This window comes from Pteropus medius, unplaced genomic scaffold (assembly GCF_902729225.1).
Source record: "Pteropus medius unplaced genomic scaffold, Ma_sr-lr_union100, whole genome shotgun sequence".
Lineage (NCBI taxonomy): Eukaryota > Metazoa > Chordata > Mammalia > Chiroptera > Pteropodidae > Pteropus > Pteropus medius.
The window spans coordinates 1,433,628-1,458,296 of NW_024356333.1; the positions used below are offsets into that span (position 1 = coordinate 1,433,628).

At 64.5% G+C, this 24,669-nt stretch overlaps 1 protein-coding gene and 1 pseudogene across 5 annotated transcripts in view; both read right to left on the reverse strand.

Moving 5' to 3' along the window:
* The window catches only part of AGAP3 (ArfGAP with GTPase domain, ankyrin repeat and PH domain 3), a 49,834-nt gene that overhangs the window by 9,172 nt on the left and 15,993 nt on the right, over positions 1 to 24,669 (reverse strand). For 2 of the 5 annotated variants that reach the window (XM_039861258.1, XM_039861259.1), the window contains exons 2-11: positions 17,879 to 17,937; positions 17,569 to 17,656; positions 17,286 to 17,371; positions 17,041 to 17,182; positions 16,505 to 16,639; positions 16,256 to 16,383; positions 14,442 to 14,600; positions 10,994 to 11,086; positions 6,159 to 6,263; positions 686 to 854 (exon numbers count right to left, since the gene is read on the reverse strand). In XM_039861258.1, the coding sequence (XP_039717192.1) occupies positions 686 to 854; positions 6,159 to 6,263; positions 10,994 to 11,086; positions 14,442 to 14,600; positions 16,256 to 16,383; positions 16,505 to 16,639; positions 17,041 to 17,182; positions 17,286 to 17,371; positions 17,569 to 17,656; positions 17,879 to 17,937 (1,164 nt within the window). Of the gene's footprint in view, positions 1 to 682; positions 855 to 6,158; positions 6,264 to 10,993; positions 11,087 to 11,256; positions 12,180 to 14,441; positions 14,601 to 16,255; positions 16,384 to 16,504; positions 16,640 to 17,040; positions 17,183 to 17,285; positions 17,372 to 17,568; positions 17,657 to 17,878; positions 17,938 to 19,204; positions 20,145 to 24,669 lie in introns of those variants that run through there. The other 3 variants (XM_039861262.1, XM_039861260.1, XM_039861261.1) reach the window with 3 other exon arrangements.
* LOC120601575 (uncharacterized) lies at positions 10,386 to 10,501 on the reverse strand (annotated as a pseudogene).

Below are 24,669 nucleotides of genomic sequence, written 5' to 3' on the forward strand. Positions count from 1 at the left end.
ACAGCCTCCGAAGAAATATGTGGCTGAGAAGCTGGAGAGGCCAGAGCCGGGGCCAGGAGGGAGCACAGCGCCTGTCACTCGAACCCACAGTCCCACCTGGGAGGTAAGAACTGGCTGAAGAGCTGCCCACCTCAAGCTCACTCTCTCGGGTTCCAGCTCCTCCTCCCAGATGCTGGGCACACGACCACATCGGCGGGGCCTCCCGCGTCTCCCTAAACTCGGTCCTCTCCGAGCAGAGACCCCACTGCTCACTGCAGACTGAGGGCGTCTGCCAGGTGGACCCCAGGCAGCTCTGCCCGCTTCCAGCCCCCTCCCTTCCCACATGGCAAGCTGGCTGAGAGGCTGACCATGCACGTCAAGGGTCCTGTCCCCACCGTCACTTTCCTGGCTCCAGGTGGGCCCAGGACCACCGATGCCATTGTCAGCACGAGGCCCTCTGGCCCCGTTCTGCTCTCCAGACCCCGTGCCGGGCTGGCCCTGTAACTCCGCCAGGGCGGCATTTTGGCAAATGCGTGCGGCTGAGCCGCTCGTGCAGCAGGAAGCCGCTGGCGAGCGCGTCTGCAGCCCTTAGGACCGGCCCAGCGACGAAGCCCCTTCCCACCTCCCTGGGCCCCAGAGCAGCGCTCCCCACTCTTCCAAAGAGGCAGAGCTCTCCACGTGCCCCCCGCCGCGGCAGCCACCTCACCTGTGCCCCCACCCAGCTGGGTGTTACTCCGCTCCAAGGCCAGCCCGTTGGCCCGGGGGCTGGTGCCCGGGGCTGTGGTGGGCGTGGCGCGGGGCAGGCGCTTGCCTGGCACCTTCACTGTCGTCCGCAGCAGATCGATCTCCTTGCCGTGGACGTTCTGCATGTAGTCCTAAGGACAGACGGATTCGTTAGGACAGGTCACTCCCGGGCAGCACTTGTTTCTGGCACTGGCCCTCTCCCCGCTATGCTGCCGGGGGTGGTGTAAGGAGGGCGAGCTCAAGTTCACAGAGCAGGACTGCGAGGCCCAGAGAACCTCCCCGAGTCTGGATCACGCCCAGACGTACGGGCTCCGAGTCACATGCGGCTCCGGGGACTCAGAGTTGTCAGAGGAGAGAAGGGTCTGGGGCCGAGAGCTGAGGCTCGGGCCTCCTTTGGGGAAGATGGCTCAGGAGGCAACACGAAGGAGGCCGAGTACTGGACCAAGACGGAATTCAGGGAGAGAGGCCCATGTGGCCGAGGAGAGGAACTGACAGACTCCACGGGATGCGGACGACGGGGCTCCCGGGCTCTGGGCGGCTGCACGGAGCTCCGCGGCCCTGTTTTCAGAAGCTCCCGCTGCCACGTGGGGCATCGAGAATGTTCATGGCCTGGAACAGCCTCCGGCCCTTAGAACACCACCTGGCAGCGTCTGCCGGGCAGTGACAGGGGCGCCCCCCATCCTTCTTGCTGTCGGGGATTATGAGACAGGCCCCGGCTTTGCAGACACCAGGGAGTATCTGCTCTCCCGTAGTGACAGTGACCATGATCACCGGCCCACCCCCTGCCTGTCCGGGTGCCCGGTGGTCCCTGCACTGCAGCCGTGTCTCTAGTTGACGTGACCTCAGTCTCCACGCCACCCGGAAGCGGGGAGTCACTATGCCCACTCTCCAGGTGGAGAAACCGAGGCTGACAGAGATCACGCTCATCAAGCCTGGCTTTTCCGACTCGCAAGGCTGCGCGCCGCAGGCCGACTTCCTCCCACCCCGTTGCTAGTCAGTACCCGCAGGGCCCGGAGGTGGAGCAGTGGGGGACCCAGAGCAGGAGCCGCTCAGTGCTTTGACCCCACCGTTCTCGCTGCTGCTGCCTCAGCTTGGGCACCCCACCCCACCCCGCCCCGCCCCGCCCGGGAGTCCCCCAGGGCAGAAGACAGTGGTGGTAGCGAGGACACTTGGCACAGAATCCCACGGACTAGACTCCTCTGGGACATTTTACATCCGGAGAGCACCCCTGAGTGACATGGTGTGGTCTCACATGCAGGCTCCGTGTCCTCGGAGGCTTCCTACCTTACCCGCTTTGGGGCGTCAGGCTTCTCGTCACCCAGCCAGGGGAGGAGCAGCCCCCAAAGAGTGTGTCCAAGGAGGACGCCCCTTCCCTGCAGCCCAGGCTGTGTCCACGCCCTCCTGCCACCACCCAGTCCTGTGACAGGCGGCACTGGGTGCCTGGCCTCAGGCACACCCTCCTGTGAGGGTGTCTGCTTCGTGGGTCAGAACCGCAGAGCAGTGTCACCAAGATCACTGAGCACACAGTCTCTGCCCCCGGGAACACCCCTACCCTACGGAGCCCTGCTGGGCCTGTCCCCAGCCCTGAGCCTCACCACGGTGGCTGGGAAGGAAAGACACCCAGCGACCTGTTTCCCGCTCTCCCGGTGCCCACTGTCCCTTCTCCAGCAAACTGGGCCCGCCTCGCCCAGTCACCGGTGGCACTCTGGTCCTGCCTGCTTTCAGCCCAGCATCCAGTATGTGACTTCACTACCTCAGCCCTCCCGACTGCAAGCCCCGACATCCCACTGACTCGGCATCTGCATATACTTGCCCCCAGTCCCTGCGCATACCCATCCTGGGTCCCTGCGTATACTCGTCCTGGGTCCTTGGGCATACCCATCCTGGGTCCCTGCATACTTGTCCTGAGTCCTGCACACACAACCCCATCTTGGATCGCCTGCTTCAGACGACTGTCAACAGCTGGCTGGGCCAAAGCCACAGATGCAGTCCCTCTCCTGGGGGAGGAGCTTAGGCTGCTCTAGTTCACAAGGAGGTCACAGCAGCTCCACCAGTTTTCAGGCCCCACAACAGAGCAGGGAGGCCCAGGCTGGGACGTGGCGCGGGAAGCTGGCCCTACGCCAACGATAAGAGCCACGCGGAGGAACTCTGTTCAGGGTCAAGAGGCCAGACAGCGACGGCAGGGGAGAGGACCCGCCCCATCGCCGTCTCTGGCCACGCGGACAGGCAGGCGCTCTCCGCTTGGTGTCCCGTGCCACAGCGGCTCCAGGGCCGAGCCGAGACAAGGAGCCTGGCCCCAAGGAGAGAGACAAGGAGCTTGAGGAGCAGCAGTGGGGACTGGAGCGTCAGGCGCAGAGCGGCAGCATTTCCCTCCGTCAGCAGAACGGGGAGCTCGGCGTTGGCAGTGGTGGCGGCTTCAGGAGAGCGGTCACCGCGGCTGCCTTTATTACCCACCATCAAACAGCAATTTCTTCCCCAGCCTCCTCGCTAATTACCCAGCCAGCGTTCTCATCTCGTTTTATTACTGGAATTAACAACGAGTTCAGAGCGTGGAAAGCTATTAAGATGTGTGATTAAGCCACATTCAATTAGTTTCTACAAACAATTTAATTGATGTTGCAGATAGAATTAACAGAAGGTGATTGTGTGAATGGCTCCGCTGGCTGCAAAATGGGGGTGGCTGTGGCGGGCTCTCTTGGGCCAGGCGAGGATCAGCGCGTGGCCTGCCCGCCGGCCCGGCCCTGCAGCCCGAGCGGCCTCCACGTGCAGGTGAGTCACCGGCACTGCTGCCCTCGGGTCTCAGACAAGAGTGGTCCCCAGGAGGGGCTGCGCCAAGAGCTCTGTGCGTGCCGCTGGGGCTCCCCAGGGTCCTCCCTGTGCGGGGCGCCCCTCTAGGGCGGCTCGCAGGGAGGCCGGGTGCCTGCTCGCCGCTGGCCACCAGGCTTGCTCAGGTAGGAAAACACGGCAAAGGGGAGACAGGAGCCGGAAGCCAGAGGCACGAGTGCAGTGGCCCATCGCGGGAGGGAACCAAGAAGCCCCAGGGGTGGTGGGAGCGAGGCGGCCTCCGCCAGGGGCAAACTCGGGCCGCGTGGGCGCGGTGGCCCGCAGCCACCCTCGGCTCGGCCTTCACGTGCATCCCCACGCAGCTCTGAATCGGATTCGTGGCTTCTGAGCGAGAAGCAGCCCCTACAGGGCGTGATGCGCCACCTGCACGTGCCGGTTCCTCCTGGTGCCCCGTGTGGGGCGAGGACATGCATTTTGACCCTGAAGCCAAAGGGCAGCTGGTGACGAGGTGACAGACGGGGAGCCTGGGCTCTCTAGAGTTGCTCACTGAAGCTCTTCATAGCGTCCTGCAGCCAGCAGACCAAGGGCCGGCCCGGCTGGGGCCTGGCACGCCGGCCAGCAGAACCACCTGCCTCTGAGGCTCACCTTGTGAGGCCAGGAGCCTCGGCCACTGTGCTGCTGTCCCAGGCCCTCAGACACACTAAGCTACACATGGTCTGACAAGCGTGGTGCTGGAGGGGCTCCGGGGAGCTCAGACACCCGGCCCGGCCCACCTCCTCATGCAACAGTAAGTCTGGGTGACGCCTGCCCCGATGCGAACTCTCCAGAGACTTTCTCAGCCAGCCCCGAGGGGAGGTGCTCTTGGAATGTGCGGAAAAATCTGGATAATGCTTAAGAGTCAAAGTCATGGGCCCAAGGCTCAGCTCCGACACTGCCTGGGTGACTCTGACGATCCAGCAAAGCCCGCCGCCTCGGCCCTGCAGTCTGCCAAGTAGTGGAAAAGCAGCTCTCCCCCGGTCTTTGCCCGCCCTTCCTGCACCCAAGCCAACACCGCACCCTGCCCGACCCCGCTGCCGCCACTCCCCTCGCCCTGGGCTTCCTCAACTATCCGGGGCCTGGGGACAAGCAGAGGGGACAGAGTGCAGCGCCCGGCGAGGGCAGCAGAGAGCAGAAGGAGCAGATAAGAAGGCAACGAAGGCGAAAGGCAAAGGCCCCCCCCACACAGGTGGGGGAACCTGGATGCTTCAGACGGGGCAGTTCCCGGCCCAGCTGGCGAGACGGCGCCTAAGCAGAGGGCACACATGTCCTGCCGGGGGCAGGGGACAACCAGCCGGGCCAGGAGGTGCCAGTGTGGCCCCACCTCTGCGCACGGCGGCCCCTCGGCCCCTCTCAGCCGGGAACTTCTGCGGTTCTGCCGTCTCAAGCACGGAGACCCCGGCCCGCAGGCTGACCCCCGACTTCCTAAGACACCTGTGCCTCGGTGGCACTGCTTGTCCTAGTAACCCTGCTGCCCCTCACGGTGTCATCGACTCGGCAGCGGGACTAGGTCTGAGTGTGAGAAGGAGAGGATGGCGCCGAGGAGCCTTTGTACTAAATATCCCACGTCACCCAGGTGTGAGCCCTCCTCCCTCCGCGCCCCCATACCCTGTGGAGTAAGGGAGGCTAGAGCGGACAGTCTAACCAGTGCTGTCCCCTGGGCCAGGGGAAGGGCCGATGCCCGAGGGATAGCCATGGGCCAGGCTGGGCTCTGGCGGGACCAGGAAGGGACCACTGCCTGCCCTCGGCAGGGCTGTCCACCCAGTGTTCTCAGGACGCGGTTCCGGCCAGCACCGCGAACCGCACGCCTCTGGGCTGAGCCTCCCTGACACCTGGTGCGGACTCGCAGGCAGGCAAGGGACCCTCTGAGGCAGGCCCTGGGCCTCTGGACCGGGGGTGGGGCCGGCCCGCGTGCTGTGCTCGAGGGGCTTCACAGGAGAACTCATTAGCCCCACAGTGGGGTGGTGACAGAGATGGATTCTCGTGACAGCTGTGTGCTGGAGCCACGCGGTGAGGGGCGGGTGAGGAAGGGAGGGTGGGGGAGCTGCTCTCCAGTCACTGCCACCCCCCACCCCGGCCACGGGCCACACACCTTCCAGACCTCTCTATGCTCGGGCAACGCCACCCCACGCTATTCCTCCCAAGGTGGCCTGGACGAGGCCCCCGCCGTCCTCCACGGCCTAGCCTGACTCCATCGCGCTCTCCATCGTCCCAGGCCCGAGGGTCCCTCGCCGGTGTGGCTCCCTGAAAACAACTAGCTGGCAACATCGGCACCCCAACTTCAGCCATTCTGTGCGAACGGGCCCAAGTCAGCTCTTAAACTGACTAGAACGTAAGCTGCAGCCCACTGCTCACAGCGGCCGAGCCAAGCTGGCCATCCCCGGGGACTTCCCTCAGACGGGCTCAGCCCACAGCTCAGAGCCGCAGTGTATGCGTTCGGCCCGGGCCCGCGGCCTTGGGGCTGGGCAGTTCCCAAGCCACCCAAGTGAGATCCTTGCTCAACTCAAGGGAACATCCATTTGAACTCACTAAGGTCCTGGAGCCAGGCTGCCACACACTGTCCCTGTCCCTCTGCCCCGGCCCCACCCCCCCCAGGGCCGGCCTCACAGACTCACGTGCAGGCTGGGGTGGTAGGTGAGCAGCCCGTTGTCGCAGAGGGTCACATACTTCTTCTTCCACTCCTTGTTCAGGGACTTGCCACTCCGCTTGAGCAGGATGCCCTGAGGACAGAGACCAGATCAGAGGCAGGCGCCGGCCCCCAGGGGCCACTTCTCCAGGAGGGGGCCCTCCCTCCGGGGGCTGCGGAGCCATGTCAGTGACAGGAGGTGGGGTGCAGATGGCACAGGGGTGGTCGTGCCCGGGCCTCGCCAGGGCCACAGAGACCTCAGGGGGACCCTGGCTTTCTACCCTCCGTGCTGGCCCCAGAATAGGGCGGAAAATCCCCAAACCATCCCCAGAATGCCCGACTCCCCCAAGGCAGGCAGAGGGGACACCCAGCCATCGAGCCCAGCATCCGGACTTCCCGTGAGCAGGTGAGGCGCTCCGAGTGCAGAGGTGACGTGGAGGACGGTAAGAGCTCGTGAGAGCCGGGACTTGTGTTTCATTCACTGACACACTCAGCACTGTGACAACGCCCGGGGCACAACAGACAGCCAGGAAACGTCTTGTGCGTGGGCTGGGGAGAAGCCAGCCAAGACTGTGGGGCTGTCAGAGATGCTGAGCGTGGGGCCATACCCCAGGACGGCCTTTGCTGCCCGCCTCCAAGGACAACCCCCGAAGACACCCCCACCTGCCCCTGGTCTCCACCTGCAACAACAGTCTGCACGAGACTGAGTGGGGACGGGAGCCGGCACGGGGAGAGAACAGGACGGCCACGAATGCACACCAGCGGCAGAGTCCCCAGGACCAGCATCGCCCCGTGGGGCCCTCCTCCCAAACTCAGGGGAGCCGAGAAGAGGCCGTGCTCCCCGAAGACGCCTGGACAAAATTCCCACAGGGAGACAGCCACGCAGGGCCACAGACTGGGGCCAAGCAGGGACGAGACAGGGTCAGCGCTGGCTGGGGGAGCAGGGAAACACCCCGAGTCCATCCCAACCGGTGTCAGAAAGGAGGAGCAGAGGGAAAGATTGAGACAGAGAAAGGCAGAGAAATGGCCCTGGGCCAGATGCTCCCTTAGGAAAGGAGGGCCCAGGCCTAAGGTGAGCAGGAAAGTTAGGGCTGAGAGATTCAGGTGTGATGATCCTGCTGGGATGTGAAATCTATGAAACAGAATAAACGAACAAACAAAAGCAAACTCGCAGAGAACGGATGGTCACTGGATGGGAGGGGCGTTGGGGGCCGGGTGAAAAAGGTGAAGAGATTGAGAAGTACAAGTTGGCAGTGAGAATAACAGCCACACGGCGGAGAGGCCAGCACAGGGAGCAGTTGGCAGTACCTCAGTGCTAGGTGGGGATCAGATTTATTGGGGGATCGCGTCGCAAACAGTTACGTAAACAGCGAACACAACGCCGCACACTTGAAACTAATAAAACATTGAATGCGAAGTGTAACCGAAAAGTAAACTTTAAAAAAGAGACGGCGTGGGAAAGCGGGCAGTTTCTCTGGCAGCAGCCGTGGTTCGGAGGCCCGAGGGTGGGGCTCGCCCCAATCCCATCCACCCTGCCCTGAGTGCTGCCCAACACAGAGACAGGGCGCTGGCCCAGAGGAGGTGAGCAAACAGCTGACCTGGGTTTCCTGCCTGGTCTCCCCGGGAGGGCTAGGTGGAGGTTAGGGCCCTATATTCCAGCCCTCCGCCCCCACTTTTCCAGGGCATCCTTGCTAGCCCTCCTTTCTCCCCACGTGGGACCAGAGGTGGAGCGCAGGCCTTCTGTCCTGCTTCCTGGTCCCCAGCCAGCCTGGGAGACCCTCTGCTCACAGGGAGCTTCTGAACACACCTGGTGTCACTGGTATGGTCACGGCAGGGTGGCTGGGACACTTGGCCTATGAAGGCCTGGGCGACCCGTTTCCCCAACCTCATCCCCAGCCCCTCTTAGGAAGGGCAGGCCCCCCTGAAGCTCCTGCCTCAGCCCCTCCTTTCCCAGGCCCGCCCACCCCAGCAGCCTCCAGAAGTCACCCCAGCCGCCTTCCCTTCCCTCCCCTCCCGGGTGTAGCCCTGGCTCCAGCAAGGGAAAGAAGTCTTCACTCTGCTCCCCCTTCTGCCACCAACCAACCCTCAATGTCAAACGAGTCACATCACTGCCTGAGCCTCAGTCTCCCCCACAGACGGGGAGCACCGACTCACGTAAGGAGGCGCTCCCTCCTCTGGGCAGGGGACCAGGAGTTACCGGGAGGGAGCCCCTTTCCTGCCCCGACTCCGTCCGCGGGGCCTCGCGGGGAGGCGGCGGCGTAATGAGCTCGTTAGCCGGCGGCCGGGCGTGGGAGCAGCGCCGGCTCGGCGTGGGAAGCGGGCGCAGCTGGCCGCGGGGCCCGCCACCCACGCCCCTCCCCGCACTCCGCACCTGCCGCCCGCTCGGCCGCAGCGCCAGAGCTGGGCCGCCCGGCCGCCCGCGAGCCCCGTCCCTGCGCCCGCCGTGCGTCCCACGGAGGGAGAAGGAGCTCCGGGGGTTCCCGCTCCCTCCCCGGCCGGCCGGCTGCGCACGGCGGAGCAGGAAGCAATCTGGGGCGGAATGGGAGCGGTGCGGAGGCGACAGCCCCCAGAGGACCCGTTCCCGCCGCCGCCTCCCTCCCAGCGCCGCCAGCCGGCTTAATTGCGGAGTCCGGATTGATTGGGAATGCAAATGGCAACTGAAATGCAATCTCCACTCCCAGCAGGAGCGAGGGGGAGGGGAGGGAAGGCGTCGGGAGAACGGGACACGAGGCGGGAAAGGGCTTGGACCGGCCAAGGGCAGAGGGAAGTGGGGGGCGGGGGGGAGGGGGCAAGGCCTGGCTGCCGTGCTGGGGGAAGCCCCTACCCGAGCGGCAGGCACGCCCCCAAACGCCTCGTGTGACGATGGCAGCGTCAGCACTGGCGACGCTACCTGCCTCCGCCCGCAGGGCGGCCCGGCCCAGGAGGACTGTGCTCTGCTCCTAAGGGCAGTATCCATCCTACCAACGGACCCCGCGGTTAAGGGGCCTGTAATACCCTGGCGACCTAGCTGACTACCACCCCCACCTGCAGGGACCACAGCCCAGGTGCCAGTGCACAGGGCTTCCGCCCCCACCCCCAGCTCCTGCTTCCCCTGCATGTGGGGACTCAGGGAACACACACCAGCTGGCCGCCTCTACCAGGTACAGGAAGGGGGCATTGGGGCTCTGCTCATCTCACAGCGAGCACCCCGGAAAAGACATTTATTAAAGGCGCACATACTCAGAGCACCTGTCCCCCAGACGGGCCTGACAGTCCTGTGAGCACTTCCCCCCCGGGAAGAGCCCTCCAAGGAGGCGCTCACTTTACACAGTCCCAGAGACAGGCAGTCGCACCTCGACAGGTTTGTGGGGGCTGATTCCGCACCCAGAGCCACACTGCATGGGGAGGCAGCCGGCTGCCGCCCCTCCACTCGGCCTTTCCCCTGGCGCCCTGTGCACGGACCCAGCAGAGCCCGCCCTGCCGGACACGAGGGCAGTGACGTCTCAGGAAAGGGCTGAAGCAGAAACACAGGACGTGGAGCCACGCGGAGTCCCCATCCTAACCCCTGGGATCCTCACACACTCCCCAGGTCCTCACTGCGGGCTCAGAACCCTCAACCTTTAACACGTGAATTCTGGTCACGCTGCCCAAGGGCCCCAGGAGCCCCGCTTGGAGGGCCGACGTGACCACAGGACCCTGGCCTAGCGGAGCTCTGGTGCTCTGGCCACACCAGTCTGCCCTTGGTCAACACCTGACAACACGACCCCCGTACACATGGCATCTCTAAACACCGGCTCCTAGAGGTCTCTGCCAAGCCCAGCATCCCATGTGTACAGCGGACTGACTACTGGGCCACTGGCCCCACCTAAGCCTGCAAGCTCTTGCCCATGCTCTAGCGGGCCACCTCCTCGCTCTACCCGTCCGCCCTGCCCAGCACACGGCCATCTCTTCACAAGGGTCCCCTCTGTCATTCAATGTCTTCCACCACGGGAACCCACAGAGGGGCTCTGGGAAGATCCGAGCTTCCCGCGGGGCTGTATGACTCAAAGTTGGGGAGAGCCTAGGAGGCAGCACCTCCACTAAGTTCCTCCTTTACAAATGAATGGAGGCTCAGATAGGCAAGACGGGCCCCACTGAATCTAGGGGAAGACCGATCCTCAGTCTGCCTTTCAGCGCATACTCCTCGGGGTACTCTTTCGTGAACTGGTTTTTTTTTTTTATCATTTATTATTATTTATGCCTACAGCACCTGGTCTTCCTAGGTGGTCTCCCATCCAAGTACTAACCAGGCCCGACCCTGCTTAGCTTCCAAGATCAGACATTGGGCTTGTTCAGGGTGGCATGGCCATAGACTACGGACCGTGGCTCCACTGGGGCGCAAACCCAGGACCTTCTGCATGTAAAGCAGACGTGCTGACCGCTACACTATGAAACCATGTCCACTGTCTTCCCTTTCTGAGAGAAGAGCAGGTAGGCCAGACTCAGCCCTCTGGCGGACACAGCAGGTCTCCCCCTCCAGATCCTCCGACTCCAGAACCAGCAGCAGGAGAGCTACTGAGGACGGCCGGCGGCTCTCTGCTGCCCCCCGGTGGCGGCAAGGAGGTACAGGCAGAGCCCCGGGATCCGATGCTGAGCCTGCGCAGGTCCAGGCTGCCTGAACCCATGGGCCACCTTTCCCAGAGGTCCGTCCTTGTTAGCAGAATCTCGGGCTTGGCAGGAGGGGTGCCCGCCTCTTACACCACACCCCCTGTCACGGAGGCGTGGAAAAGAACCCTCCTCTAGCGTTTCCTGGGCTGCGGCTCCTCTCGGGGTGCAGAAGGAGGAAGGGAGGGAGGGAGTGCTGACCTGTTTAATGGGGATGGCCCGGCCACTCCCGATACTGTCCACCTTGCACTCGGCGGCCTTTTTCTCCCGGTCCAAGTCGGCACCCTTTCGAGACTGGAAGAGAAAAAGAAGAGGCGGGTTAAAGGGTCTCAGAATCGGAGCGGACGGCTGCCCACCTGGAGCCCCGCCCTCCCGCCCTCCCTCGGCCTGGGCAGGCCCTAGTGGTGGGGCGGGGCCGGGGCGGCGGGCCGGGGCGGCGGGGCCGGGAAGGAACGGAGACCACGCGTATTCCAACGGGTTTATTCTTACACACGGCACCATACAGAGCAGCACAGGTCACTGAGCGGGCCGCCCCTCACAAAAGAGCAAGGACACGAAATACCGAGGGCGCGAGAGGCGCGCAGCCCAGGGGGGCTGGGGCGTAAGAGAAGGGGAGGGGCCAGGAGAGGGGGACGGTGGGCTGAGGGATGGCCGGGAGCACAGGGCACGACAACCGGGGAGAGCCAAGTCCGGAAGCGAGCGGGCAGTGGCCCGTCCGCGCACAGACGCCACACAGCACGTTGCACCGACCGCGTCGGTGTGGCCCGCGGGGCACAGTGGATGGAGAGAGAGAGGAGAGAGGCCAGAGAGGCCCTGCGCCCCTGCCAGGCTCCTGGGGCAGAGCGCGCCCCAAAGCGGATCCTAGGAAACGGGGAGGCCAAGAGGGGGGAAGGCAAGCGGCGGTGCTGGCGTCCAGAGCTGAGCAGGAACGCGGAGTCCATGCAGGAAGGAGCAGAGGGGAGGGGCGGGAAAGCGCCCCCCGGGAGCCGCTGGGCCGGGGCCGGGCCGGGCGCTCGGACGCCCCCGCCCCTCGGGGCCTCGTTGCGCTGGCCCGGCCTGGGCGTGGGGCCGAGCTGCCTTCTTCTCCATGCAGCGAGCCTGGCGCAGTGCGTCCAGCCGGGCCTGGTCCCCGGCAGCCCCCAGCCGCGGGCTCCAGCTTCCTAGCCTTCCCTGGGGGTGGGGGTTAGTTACAAAGGTTCCTGTGGGTCTCTGGAGTGGGGAGCACGGCGGCCGCTTCTCATCTGAGAGCAGTCCCAGGGCCCGGCCCGCCTCCGGCCCCGCACAGGGGGGAATGTCCAGAGGTGCTGTGTCACCACCTGGTCTTCTAATTTGGAAGGAGTTGGAAAGGCCTTTTTGTTGATGAAAAGTTGGAAACAGTGGCACATATCTGCAAATATCGAAAGAATAAAGATTTTGGCAAGTTATACTCAAGCCCCGCATAAGCTGGTTAGCACTGGTGAGGGCAGAGACCCAGGCGCCTGGGCAGAGGCGGCAGCGGGTGAAGACAGGAGAGGAGGAGGAGGAGGAGGAGGAGGAGGAGGAGGGGGCGGCTGCACGTCCGGCTTCGCCTGCACCCCTCCTGTTCTCCCAGGCTGCCAGGAGCCCAGGGCGCAGGGAGGGGACACAGAACTGCAGCACAGGGAAAGCACGGCCGGAGGAGCAGGAAAACCGGCCGAGGCCGCCACCTGCAGCTCCACCATCAGTGCCTGCCGGGCCTCTCCTGGGCGCCACGGCCTCTGCCCCTCTGGCCCAGGGAGGAGGGAGGTGGATGGACCGCTGCCGCCGGGTCTCCAGATGGAGGCGCCGGTCAGGGGAGTGGGGTGCAGCCTGCCCCAGCCAGGCCGGTGAGCCGGGAGGCCCCCAACCACCAGAGGACGTCCGGGAGCCCATAGGGGCACACCCCCGTGACAGGAGCCGGGCCAAGAGTGGCCACAAAACATGTACGTGAGGTCACGGGGGAGACTGAGGATCTCAACGGCCATGTCTAGCAGGGGGGTCACGGGGCACCAGCCACAGAACAGGCATGGCTCTGCTGGGGAGAGGGGTGGTCCCAACAGCGACGAGAGAGGGAGGTCCCGAGACGCACCCCTTGGGGGTCTTGAGACCACCTCAGGGGCAATGGCGCGAGTGAGATCACCATGGAAACAATGGAAAGAAAAAATCAGGCCTCCAACGTGAAGATGGAGAGAATGGAGGGCCCACGGGAGGGTGGCAGGCAGAGGCAGCACAGCGCAGCAGGCAGCAGAGGGCGCAGGGCGGCAGCGCGAAGGAGCCGCGGCGAGGCGGCCACGAGCTGGGCGTGGGCGGAGGACAGAGGGCGCAGGGCCCCCCGGGTGGTGCAGGACCAGCGGTGGAGGAAGTGGGAGGTCAAGAATGGTGCTGAGGGAGCAGGTGACTGAGGCGGAGTGTCTGGGAGCAGGGGCCCAGGGCACGGATGGCGGTCACCGCAAACACAGACACCCGAGGGCTTTACAGCGGCGGCAGCGGCAGCAGCAGGTGTGGACACAAGCAGGCAGCCCGAGGCCCTGGGAGTCTCAATGGGCGTGAACAGAAACAAGAAGCTTCGAGTCTAGGCAGGGTCAGGGCTGGGGAGTGCAAGGCGTGGCAGCAGCTGTCAGCAGAAAGAGGGTCGGTCAGCATGAACGGGGAGCGGGGAGCAGCAGGCACGGGATGGAGGCAGGCAGACCAGGCAGAAGTGTGCTGGGCAGGGCAGAGGCGAGGATGAACGGGCAAGGCCTGGGAGCACTGGCTCTGCTGGGCGGGGTTCCGGAGAGCCTGGCCGGGGCTTGGCCTGGTGGGCAGGACACAAGGCCAGGCTGAGAGCCCAGCTCTGACGCTCGGAAAGAGGCACATGGAGTGACACGGAAGGATAAGGCGATCTGAGAATCCACACGGCAGCTCACCTGTGTCTGACCCAAGATCCCGGAATGGTCCAGCCAAGTCCCGGCTGGAGGGTGAGCATTTGGGGGTGGGCACTGGGTGTCAGGTGCTGGTGTGCACAGACAGCAGGCTCGGGGCGGCTAAGAGCCCGGGGCTGGGCCCCGACCAGTGAGAGGCACACGAGAACCCGGTGTGAAGTCTGCAGCGGGGGAGAGGGAGGACCGGCCTGCGAGGGTCGGAGGGACGGTAGCGAGGCACAGGCTGGAGGCCTGGGGAAGACGTCTAAGGCTTTGCGAGACCAACCGCGGCAGCGGCAGAAAGCGTGGGATAATGGTTAAGAGCGGAGTGTGGACAGGGAGGCCTCGGCCCTGGTTCCCGCTCTGCCAGCTCGCCCTTCAGTGCAGCCTCTGCACAAGCACGGACTCCAAGATGTCGGGGGGTGAGAGCGCACACCTCCAAAGATCCCTCAAGCTGGACAAGAAGCCCTATGGGGTCAGGAGGAAGGTGGGTGTACATGGCAGGCAGGCGGATCTATACAGATGTGCTGAGGGCAGCCCGCTGTGGGCTCAGGAACCGTCTGGAAGACTCTGGGTGCGGATGAGGGTGCCAGGAAGGCCCTGCAGAGCTGTGTGTGTGTGTCTGTGTGGATGGAGAGACTGCAGGGCGCCTCCCTGACTCTGTGGTCCCTGCCTGCCCCCTCCTAGCTGGGCCCTGCCTGTCGGGAGGAGGCCGCGGGGCAGGCGGGAGGGGGCGGAGCACGGGCACGTACCGTGAAGATGTTGGAACGCCGCTTGGACTGCTTGCGGATGGGTGTGGGGGTGGAGGAGGCAGCGATGGTCTCGATGCGCAGCTCCCGCTGGCTGATGCTGGGGGTGGAGGGGACTGAGGACGAGTAGTCGCTGAAGGCGCTGCTGCCGCCATTCGTGGCCTAAGGACAGAGAGGGCTGCTGAGGGCGGCTCTGGGGTGCGGTGCGGGGGCAGGCGGCAGGCGGGAGCTGGGAAGCCCTGCAGTGTGGGGGGGCCTGGCCTGAGGCTCATGAGGCAGCCAAGGGGCCACTAGCTCCAGACGGTACTGGGGGTAGAGACGGCATGGCCTGGAGGCCAGCAGGACCCAGTGGTCACTGCACTAGGTTACCGGCCGTGCCAAGCAGGGAGCTGAATCAGAGGCAGAGGCTGGCAGGCCGGAATCAGCAACTGAGTCTGGAAGTGAACTGTGGAGTCTTGGCTCACAGGTGGGTCTGGCATGAGGTAGCAGACCACCCTGGATGAACTCCCCGAAGTCAGTGACGTACGTCGAGGAGACGGGAAGATGGGGTAGGGCTCGGGGGCCAGGGAAGACGAGGTTTGCTTGCAGGCAGTATGCGTGACAGGGGAAGGGACATGGGCGAGCCGAGGCCGAGAATAGCTCGACTGTTATCGGAGGAGGTGGCAGAGAAGAAAGAGAGCCGGGAAAGGAAGGAAGGACAGAAAGGATGACAGGAGGGGGACAGAGTTTGCGTGGCAGGCGGCAGCGTCCGCTCCAGGGCTCAGGAACACACGCAGGGCAAGGCCTGCTCCCTAAGTGTCCGCACAATGTCACTGGGTAGAGACTGTGTCCTGCCCTGGCAGGCCCTTGAGTCCTGGCCAGCACAGAAGGAGCAGAGGACGTGACGGCACCCCCTGCCCTCCCCGGGCAGGGCCCCCATGCGGAGCTGAGCTGCACGGTCCCATGTTCTGTTGGCTGAGGAGGGGACAGTGAAGAAAGACCTATGTTCCTCCTTTTCTCCACGTGGGGAAGGCCAACTACCTTCTCAAGAGCTATAGGGGGCGTCTCTGCAAAAGCAACTGGGCCGTCGTCAGGAAACAAATGGGCCACGGTGGGACCTTGGAAAGACGGTGGCCCTTGGCAGGAGTGAAGCAGCGGCTGTCTGCTTGGCGCCACGGCACCTGTGATGGCCCATGGAGTTCCACAGAGCAGGGGACGGAGCAGGGAAATGCACCCACGGAAGGAAGGACGCTCTGACCCGTATGCAAAGGGCCGAAAAATACCAGGCAGTAGGCCAGGAAATGGACAAGCGTCCCAGTGCTATTACTGGAGGGACACTGGGAGGACCTGGCTCAGAAGCACTCCCGATACCCCACAGGGCACGAAAGCCAGCGGTCCCTCTGGGGCAAGCACTACCCTTCCAAGTGTAAACAGTGACAGAGGGCCGACAGGTAAAGGAGGCAAGCGACACTCCCCAGCTTTGTCAGGGGCCGGTCCCCAGCAGGCCGGCAAGAAGGCCCGTGCCTCCCCGGTCTGCCCCACGGTCGGCAGCTCCTAAAACAGCTCTGACGGCGCCAGCCGGAGCCGATGCTCGGCGGCCTTAGCTGAAGTGGCTGCGGGGCGAGCAGGGATGGGACAGTAGGAGGAAGGCAGTCACCACGGGGGTGCAGAAGAGGCCAGGGCCGGCCGTGCAGGCAGCACGGAACTCGAGCCAGTGCTCTCAAACCGTCCGCAAGGCAGGAAACGAGACGAGGTGGGGACGCGCAGGCAGACAGACAGCATGGCGAGGCAGGGCCGCGGCGGGGCGGACGCGGGGGGCGCGGGGAGGCTGGCCGCACCTGGTTGATGTGCACGGCCGGGATGGAGGCGGCGGACACTGCTGAGTGGCTGGGGGAGTTGGGCAGTGACTTGCAGGGCCCGATGGCCAGCTGCTGCTTCTTCCGCAAGGCCACTACCTTCTGGGCCACTGCAGGGGACAGCAGAGTCAGTTACCCCTCTGGGGAGAAGGGAGAAGCCCAGCTGAGAGCCGCCCCCCAGAGCGCACAGCCCCACTGGCCGGCGGGCCCCCCGCCTGGCGCCCGAGTTACCGTCCTGGAAGACGCGCTCCACGTTGAGCCCGTAGGTCGCACACGTCTCGTAGTACGTGCAGCGCTTCAGGTCGGTGGACAGTTTGCGGGCCCTGCTGTCGTCGATGACCCGGGGGTTTGCGGCACTGATGGCGTCTGTGGGGGCGGGAGGGCGGGGATTTACTCAGCCTGCCTAGAGCTGGGGGGCCACCGACGGGGAGGGCCGTTTGGTCAGAGGCAGGGCGGGCGAGAAGGCCGGGCAGCAGATGACGGGGAGCATGAGAACGCAGGTGTCCGGGCCTTGTTCCGGCTCTGCCACCGAGTCGCTGGGTGAAAACGAGCCAGCTGCTCAGTTTGTTCACCTCAGAAACCGCAGACAGGACGGCCGCGCGGATGGCAGGGGCTGGCTGGGGAAGGTCCCACAGGGAGCGAGGAGGGGGCGCCAGTCCTGGGGCCACACGAGGGGGGCGTCGGTCAGCAGCGGGGAATGGGGGTCTGGGCTTCCGCACGGCTGCCTGCCTGCCTGCCTCGGGACCCAGCCCCACGGGCCCGCTCACCCTGCGTGCCCACCAGCACCATGGGCACCTCGCTGGCGTTGCGGAAGCTGCAAAGCCGCAGGAAGTAGTTGTACACCGTCTGGAAGCTGATTTCATCCTCCAGGCTGAACACAAACACCACCGCGTCCACCCAGGCAGCAAACTAGGGGGGACCGAGCAGAATTACCAGCCCCGCCTGGTCACTGGCAAACTCCGTACCCCTCTCCCCACACACGCAACGGGCCAGCGCTGGGCAGGGGCCTCACCTGCAGCTCAGGGGGGCCTCCTTCATCTCGGATCAGCAGCAGGTAACTCTGGCCATCCACCACAATCTCCTTCTTAAACCGACCCCCTAGGACAGAGCGCACGGTCAGGCGCGAAGCTGGCAGAAACGCTCGCGGGGCCGAGCAGAAAGAAATCCACAGCTTCCAGAGGGGGAGACAGGAGGACTGAGAAGGGCAAGGGGCTCCAGCCCCCCTACGGACAACAGGAAGGAGGGAGAGGGCAGCGTGGCCGGCCGCACAGCCCAGGCCAGCCTGGGACGCTCACCTTCGGGGGACTCCTCCTGGACATAGGTCCCCGTCAGGTAGCGGTGCACCAGGGCCGACTTCCCACTGGACAGGTTCCCCACAATGCCCTGCGGGAGAGGAATGGGTGAGAGCATGGTCAGAGGGCAGCACGGGGAGGGCAAGGCAAAAGCCACGAGGACGGAGAAGGGCCAGGGCTGAGGGCGGGGAAGAGGGCCAGGAGGAGGGGCTGCAGGGAGAGGCCTGGTGCGGAGAAGTGGGGGAGCAATGCCCAGGCCCACCGCTCCAAGGCCGAGCCCACCCAGCCCTAAAGACGCCTGGGCCTCACTCACCACTTTAAGCTCTGGCACCGAGCGGCTCAGGGTCCACTCCTGGCTGTTCACAAAGGAGTCTGTGGGAGAGAAGGCCACCTGTCAGGACTGGGGTGGCACACACACCTGTGCTATCTGCCACTAGCTGGCTCCTATGCTGCCCCTTCTCAGGCCAAGGCCAGAGGGCAGTGCCATCCAGATGGGACCCCAGCCCTCACCCCTAGTTCCCTAAGGAACAGCAGGAAAGTGAAACAGAGTGACAACAGTCCTCAGGGAGGGGACTGAGAGGTGTGGGCTCAGTTCCCCTGGCCTGGGTCCTTCCTTGCCTTACTGCTCCAGCAAGGAAAGTAGCTCCCACCTTGAGCCACACCTGGCCTGCTATCCCCAGGGCCCAGACACCAGACCCAAGCGAGCGGCCACTCTGGCAGGTGTCAGCCCAGACCCAAGCCAGGCTGGGTGCTTGGCAGCTGGGCAAGGGGCCTGCAGCGAGTAGGAACAGTTCCTCTGTGCAGGGTGGAGCCACCCACCACATTCCCTGCCTGGGTGAAGAGGGAGGAGCCCTCACCTAGTCCTGTTCTGACAAGGAAGGGGCAGGTCCCAATGGGGAGCTACCTGCCCCACCCCGCTGGCCCTCCTCCCCCAGCTCCTCCTTGCTGGGAGGCCACGGCCCTTTCTTCCCCCAGAGACCAGCTTCCTGGGCGCCCTCCTGGAGCCCATCCCACCAGAGCAGCTCCAGCTAATGCTGGCACTTTCCTGGGAAAGGGCAGCCTCCTGCCACTCAGAGCCCTCCAGGGGCCCGCCCCATCTCCCTTATCTCTAGGTCGTTAATGACCATCCTTCAGCCACTTCGGATAGCCCTGGCCTGGGCCGCGCTTGGGTCCCTGCCCCGGGGTTTTCTCAAAGAGCGGTTGTCACGATCGGGTCCACAATCCGTCCCTCAGCTCGTCTGCAGAGGCAGCTAGAAGGGAGGGCTCAGAGCCCCGCCTGGGAGCTGGGAATGGTTCAGGCCCCGCCTAGCCCCAGCTGACTCCTCAGTCTCGGCCCCCCTGGGCCTCGTTTCTGCCTGTGCCAAAAGCCAGGAAGGGGCCCTCTGGCCCTGGCCTCCCTGTCCATCATGCTTATATGTAGGCCAGCGCTAGAACCCAAACCGCCTGGAAGTCCTCCTCTGCTGCTGCCACCTTCCCGGTCTGTCAGTGACCCCAGCGCCGCCCCAGCCGTCCCCGGCCCCCACGGCGCATCCATCTCTTCCAGGTAAGTTCAAGGTTTCCCACGCACCTTCGACTCGGGACTCGGCCCAGAGAGGCCCCTCCCCATCCCCGCACGCCCCGGCCGGGCTCTCCCCCTTACCGCTGGGCGCACCCAGGAGCTCCGGGGCCGCGGCCGCGCGGCGGCTCCACAGCGGCGGGGCGGGCGCGGGCTCCGGCTCCGAGGCGGGCTCCCTCCGGCGGAAGCGGCTGGTGAGCAGCTTCCAGAGGCCGGCGGCGCGGGAGCGGCCGGGCTCGGGCGCGGCGCGCGGGACCTCGGCGCCCAGCAGCAGGTCGCGGCGGCTGGCGAAGGCGCCCAGGGAGCTGGCGTCGCCGTCGCTGCGGGTGCGCGCGCGGGGCAGCAGCCCGGACTCCGCGCGCCGGATCTCGTGGCCGCGGCGCAGGCGGAAGCTGAAGCTCTTCCTCAGCGCCGACAGGCCGCGCCGGGGGCCCGGGCCGCCGCCGCCAACGCCGCCGCCGCCGCCGCCGCCGCGCAGCACCTGCCAGCGCTGGCTGCTCCAGAGCGCGGCGCCGCGCAGGAAGCCGGCGCTGCCCGCGCGGCCCAGCCCCGCCGCCTCGGCCTCGGCCGGCTCCAGGCGGTTCACCTCCAGGAACGTCATGCTGGCGGGCCGGGGCCGCGCCGCCGGGGACCCGCGGGAGCGGCCGCGCCGGGTGGGCGCGGGGCTGGGCGCCGGGCTGGGCGCGGCCCCGCCGGGGCGCTCCGACGGCGCGGCCCCGGGGGGCGACGGGTGGCCGTCGGCGGGGCCGCGGCGCCCGAGGCGCGGGCGCAGAAGGCCGAGCAGCAGGCTGCGGGCGGCGGCGGGCGGCGGCCCCGGGCCCCCCGCGCACACGCTCCGCGGCCGCGCCGGCTGCTCGCGCGCGGCGCACAGGGCGGCCTGCAGGGCGGGGGTGGCGCGGCCGGCCGGGGCGCCGTGCAGGTCCAGCGAGTCGCAGACGCTGAGGGCGCGGCGGCACCCCGTGGGCCGCTCCCGGCTGCAGCTGTCCCCCGGCGGCCAGCCCCGCTCCATGGTTAGGGCCGGCGGGCGAGAGCCAGGCCCATGGCGAGGGGCGCGGGGCGGGGCCCGGGCCGGGGCCGCGGCCTGGGCGCACGGACCTCCGGCCTCCTGCCTCTGGGCACCTGGCGTCGGCGGACTGAGTCCCTCAACTCCTCCACGACGCAGCCGGCAAGCCCAGACCTGGAGAGGCCGGGAGCCAGCCCAGCAAGGAGAGAGAGGCGGCAAGCCCGGCCTGGAACACCCCGGAACGACGGGAGCTGGCCTGCTGGGGCAGCCCCCGGAGCCCTCAGAAAACAGGAAATTCCAGCCCAGGGCTCCTCCTCAGATTGGGACAGGTAGTCGAGGAGCTGTCATTAAGAGCAGGCCAAATAAATAACAGTCCTCCGCACACCACAGATGGCCCTGTGTTAGACGGAGTGGGCCATCCGCACTTTCTCCAAAGGAAGACTTCAAAGGGGATACACCAAGGCCGGAATTAATGAAAGTGTAAATGAAGAGTCAAGGACGCAAATCACGTGCCTTCTCGGGGCCTCAGTCTCCTTATCTGTAAAACGGGGAGCCTGAACGAGGCCATCTTATCTAAGTTTCTGGCTCAGACATTCTGACGCCGGGAAACTCGACAATCAGAGTTGCTGGATGCTCCCAGCAAGTCCGCTGTCTGCTAATGACGGAAGCCATCTTCTTCCTTAGGATTCTAGAATCGTCTGGACCGGGTTAAGTGCTGTCCTGCCTAAAGGCCGTGGAAAATCAAAACCTCTGGACCTGGACCATACAGTTCTGGACGGGAGACTCACTTCTAAATCCCTTGAGTCTCTGGTCTCCAGCCACTCCTGGGTCTCACCTCCTGTCCAGAGGTGGTCCAGAGGTCGGCTAGCTGAGCAGAGGTGGAGCATGAGCCTGCAGTACTTGTGGGAGCACCGATGCCCTGTGACTTTCACGCGTGTGGGCTGCGCCACCAGACGCTCACTGAATGCAGGGCTCTCCCCAGTCCTCCCCCAAGGCCCTGGAGATGAGCCAGTCCGCCATAATCCACAGGGACCCCGAGCAGATCAGGAGAAACCAGTTCAGGTAGTGGCAAGGATGAGGGGGGCTTGCGATTCCCTTACAGAGATAATGCTCCCAGGTTTCCTCCAGCCCTGGTCCAACCCAATTCCCGACGTCCCTCTCAGCTTTAGAATTCCACCGTCCTGGGCAGAAGCAAAGTAGGAGATAAAAGCGGCACATTCCAGAGCGGGCTGGAGTGGGGGAATGCCTGAGGAAGGCAGGGCCTCTCCATCCTAGGTGCTCCCGCAGAAAAGTGGGAGACTGCCAAGTCCCGGGCTGGATCACCTGGAGGTGCCCCGGGGGGAACTCCGTCTTTTCCGGAGACTGGTTATTAACAGTGATGAGGCCGGCTTCCTCCTCTCTGGGTGCACAGTCCCCACATAACAGATGGTTCAGCCAAAGGGTCTTTCCCAGGATCCTTCAGGCATGGAGACGAGAACACGACCCGGGAATCCTGACTCACATTTCCAAGTCGGAGACTCCCACACTCAATTTCCCTATCTGCATGTACGCCTGCCTGTGTCTCTGTCTCCCTCCCGGAATTACTCCTCTCCAGAAGAAGAAGGCTGCTCACTGCAAACCCTCCCACCAAGCCAATGAAAATGCAAGCACAGGACAGCAAGCCTGAAGCTGTCTGGGGACTGAGGAAGGATGGAGGACAAGGTGCCCGAGAATGCACGGGCTGCTCCTGGTGAGAGGGAAGCAGGATGGGACAGGATGAGGAAAGATCCTCAAGTACCTGCACACGTATGCACGCGCGCACGTACACACACACACACGTACACACACACACGCGCGCGAGGGCTCAGGAAAGGCAGGCGGCAGTGCCTGACCCCAGAAGCACACGGACACTGCACATTCTCAGAGGACACACCAGCTCCCCACTCCCATCGCGCGTGCAGAATCAGCCTGGGCAAAATGGTCAGTCCCCAAGCCAGCTTCCTCTTCCTAGCCTTTCTTCCCGGAAACCATTCCTGACCGGAAGACACTAAGCGGAGAAGACACCTGCCTACACATAAAGTACCAGGGCATCAAGCCAGTCGAAGGCCGGAGAACAGTGTGGGCGCAAGCCTCGCCTCCTCATTGGCATCAGCCCCCAGCAGGGACAAGGTCTCTGCATTTGACAGGTGAGATCCTGCGCCCAAAAAAAGCGGCAAAACACAGCTCTGCTCGACGCAGCCCAAAGGGAATCAGGACAGGCCACGAAGCCCCAGGCCGAGACCAAACGAACAGCACAGAAATCCCATAAAACGAGCCTCGTGCCACCACTGGTGTCTGGTTGTCAGAAACGCCAGGCTAAACCTGTTGCTTGGGAGGCAGGGGTCTCCCATGGAAGCTTATGGGGGAATCAAAGACGCGATGTCCCGCGACACTGGCCGTGAGCATCTGGGGTGAGACTGGACACGTGCTCCCCTGGATGCAGAGTCTCTGAGCGCCCATGGCAGGACGAGCAGACGGGCCTCAGGCGTTCTGCCCTGGGCATGCAGGCATGTGTCTGGGGACAGTGGGGACACACTATGGACAGCATCAGGGCAGCCAGGGTAAAGGAGAAAGAGCCAGTGCCGGCGTGACCTGTGAGGCGCTGCCGAAGCAGGTGCTGGTCCTGAGCGAGGCCAAAGCGTGGCCTTGGCCCAGGAATCCCACAGAACCTGCACCTCGTCCCCACTCACATATTTGCTGGGTGATCCGCTGATAAGCATTGAGGTGTGCCCAGGAGAGGCCACGCAACCCTCAAGGAGCCTGCGATGGCCCTTGGAAGTGGAAAGGGCCACCTGTCCACTGAAAGCAAGGGTATGTGTGGGCGGGCCAGGGAAAGGCTCCGGCCACTCCGCCAGCCTCTGTGGTCCCGGAACCACAGGGCCCCCAGCGTCATGCGAGCTCCTCTTGCCCACAAGGTGGCAGCAAAACATCTTTCTGTAGCCCTGGCCGCCTGAGCAGCTGGCAGCAGGGAGCCAGCAGCCAACGGCTTCGCACAGGTTTCCATCCAGTCTGAGAAGACGGGGGACACTGCGCTGCCCACCCTGCCCCCGCTGGCCCAAGGCCACCCCAACAACCTGCCACTCACGTTGGAGGCCTGCAGGGCTCCTGACTGTACAAGTGTCAGGGGCTGTCCCCGAGTCACCTTGATGCATCAACAGCAACTGAACCTCCAAATCCCATCCCCAAGCCACTCACTCCCATGTTCTCCGCGCCCTTCCCCAATGGTGACCGCCAAGGACCTCCCAGGCGCCACCCTCCACTCCTTCCTACCCACTCGCCCACATCCCTTCTGAGGTCAATCCTGCTGGCTCCACCTCCTCACCGAGTCCTAAGTCCATTCTCACCAGCTCCTCAGTACAGCCCAAGACAAGCCGCCACCCTCTCCGCCCAAACCCCCACTACCAATCCAGAAGTGACCTGGCCACTTCCCAGCCACCGCCCCACGGTGGCTTTCCACTCGGTGCAGAGTGACACCACGCCCTTTATTATCAACTTCCAGTGAATGCCCCACGTGCCTCTCTGACCTCACCCCAGTAACGCTCCCCGCTCCCCGTGTCCACCAGCCACACAGCTCGGAACCTCCAGGCCTCTGCTGCCTGTGCTTCGGCCCACTCTGCTCCCCTCCCTCACTGGCTGAGTGCCCGGCCGCTCTCCGTGACGACGGCTGACACTCATCACCCTCGGGTATTCTTCCGGTGTGTGTGTTTAACCCTAGGACTCAGCCAGGCACCCAGGAGGTGTGTGATGACTCTGTGAAAGAGTGAATGAGTGAATGAATGAATGGATTCTTGGCTGAGCACGAACCGTGCACTCGGTTCTTGTGCGGAGGGAGGCAGGCTCATGAGAGACGGTCCCTGGCAGGGATGGTCTGTTGAGGAGACAAATCACAGGCGAAATTGTCCTCACAGACCCCACGTAGAGAGGCGTACCAGTGCTTCGGCAAGTGACGTACTCTGGAGCTGAGAGACCTGGGTTCAAATCCGGCCTCCATCACCTATTAGCTGGGTCTCGGGTATCACTCCATGTATTAGAGAGAAGCCACCTTTCTGGAAGCAGACGCACCACCTGGCTCACAGCAGATGATCGACCAAAGCAGCCATTGCTGCTAGACAAGGGCGTGACGGAATGATCTACACCAGGGCCAGCTCTCTGCACATCAGACATCCAGCCGGACACTTCGGCAAGTCTGCGTCTACTCATGCCAGTTGGTTACTGGTCCCTCTATCTCTTCCCCAAGAGGCCACAGAGTCGGAGCTCAGAGTTCCCAGGCCCATCTGGACCATGTCTTCCTCTGAAAATGGATGAAAGCAGTCGTGGGTTGAATCGTGTCACCCCAACATTCATATTCTGAGGTCCTAACCCCCAGTCCCTTAGAACATGGCTTTCTTTGGAAACGGGGTGGTTGCCCGTGTAATTAGCTAACGTGAGGTCATGCTGGGGCAGGGCGGGCCCCTAATCCCCTATAACCAGTGTCCTCATAGAAAGGGGAGGTTTGGACACAGAGACCGTCTCGCACAGAGGGACGACG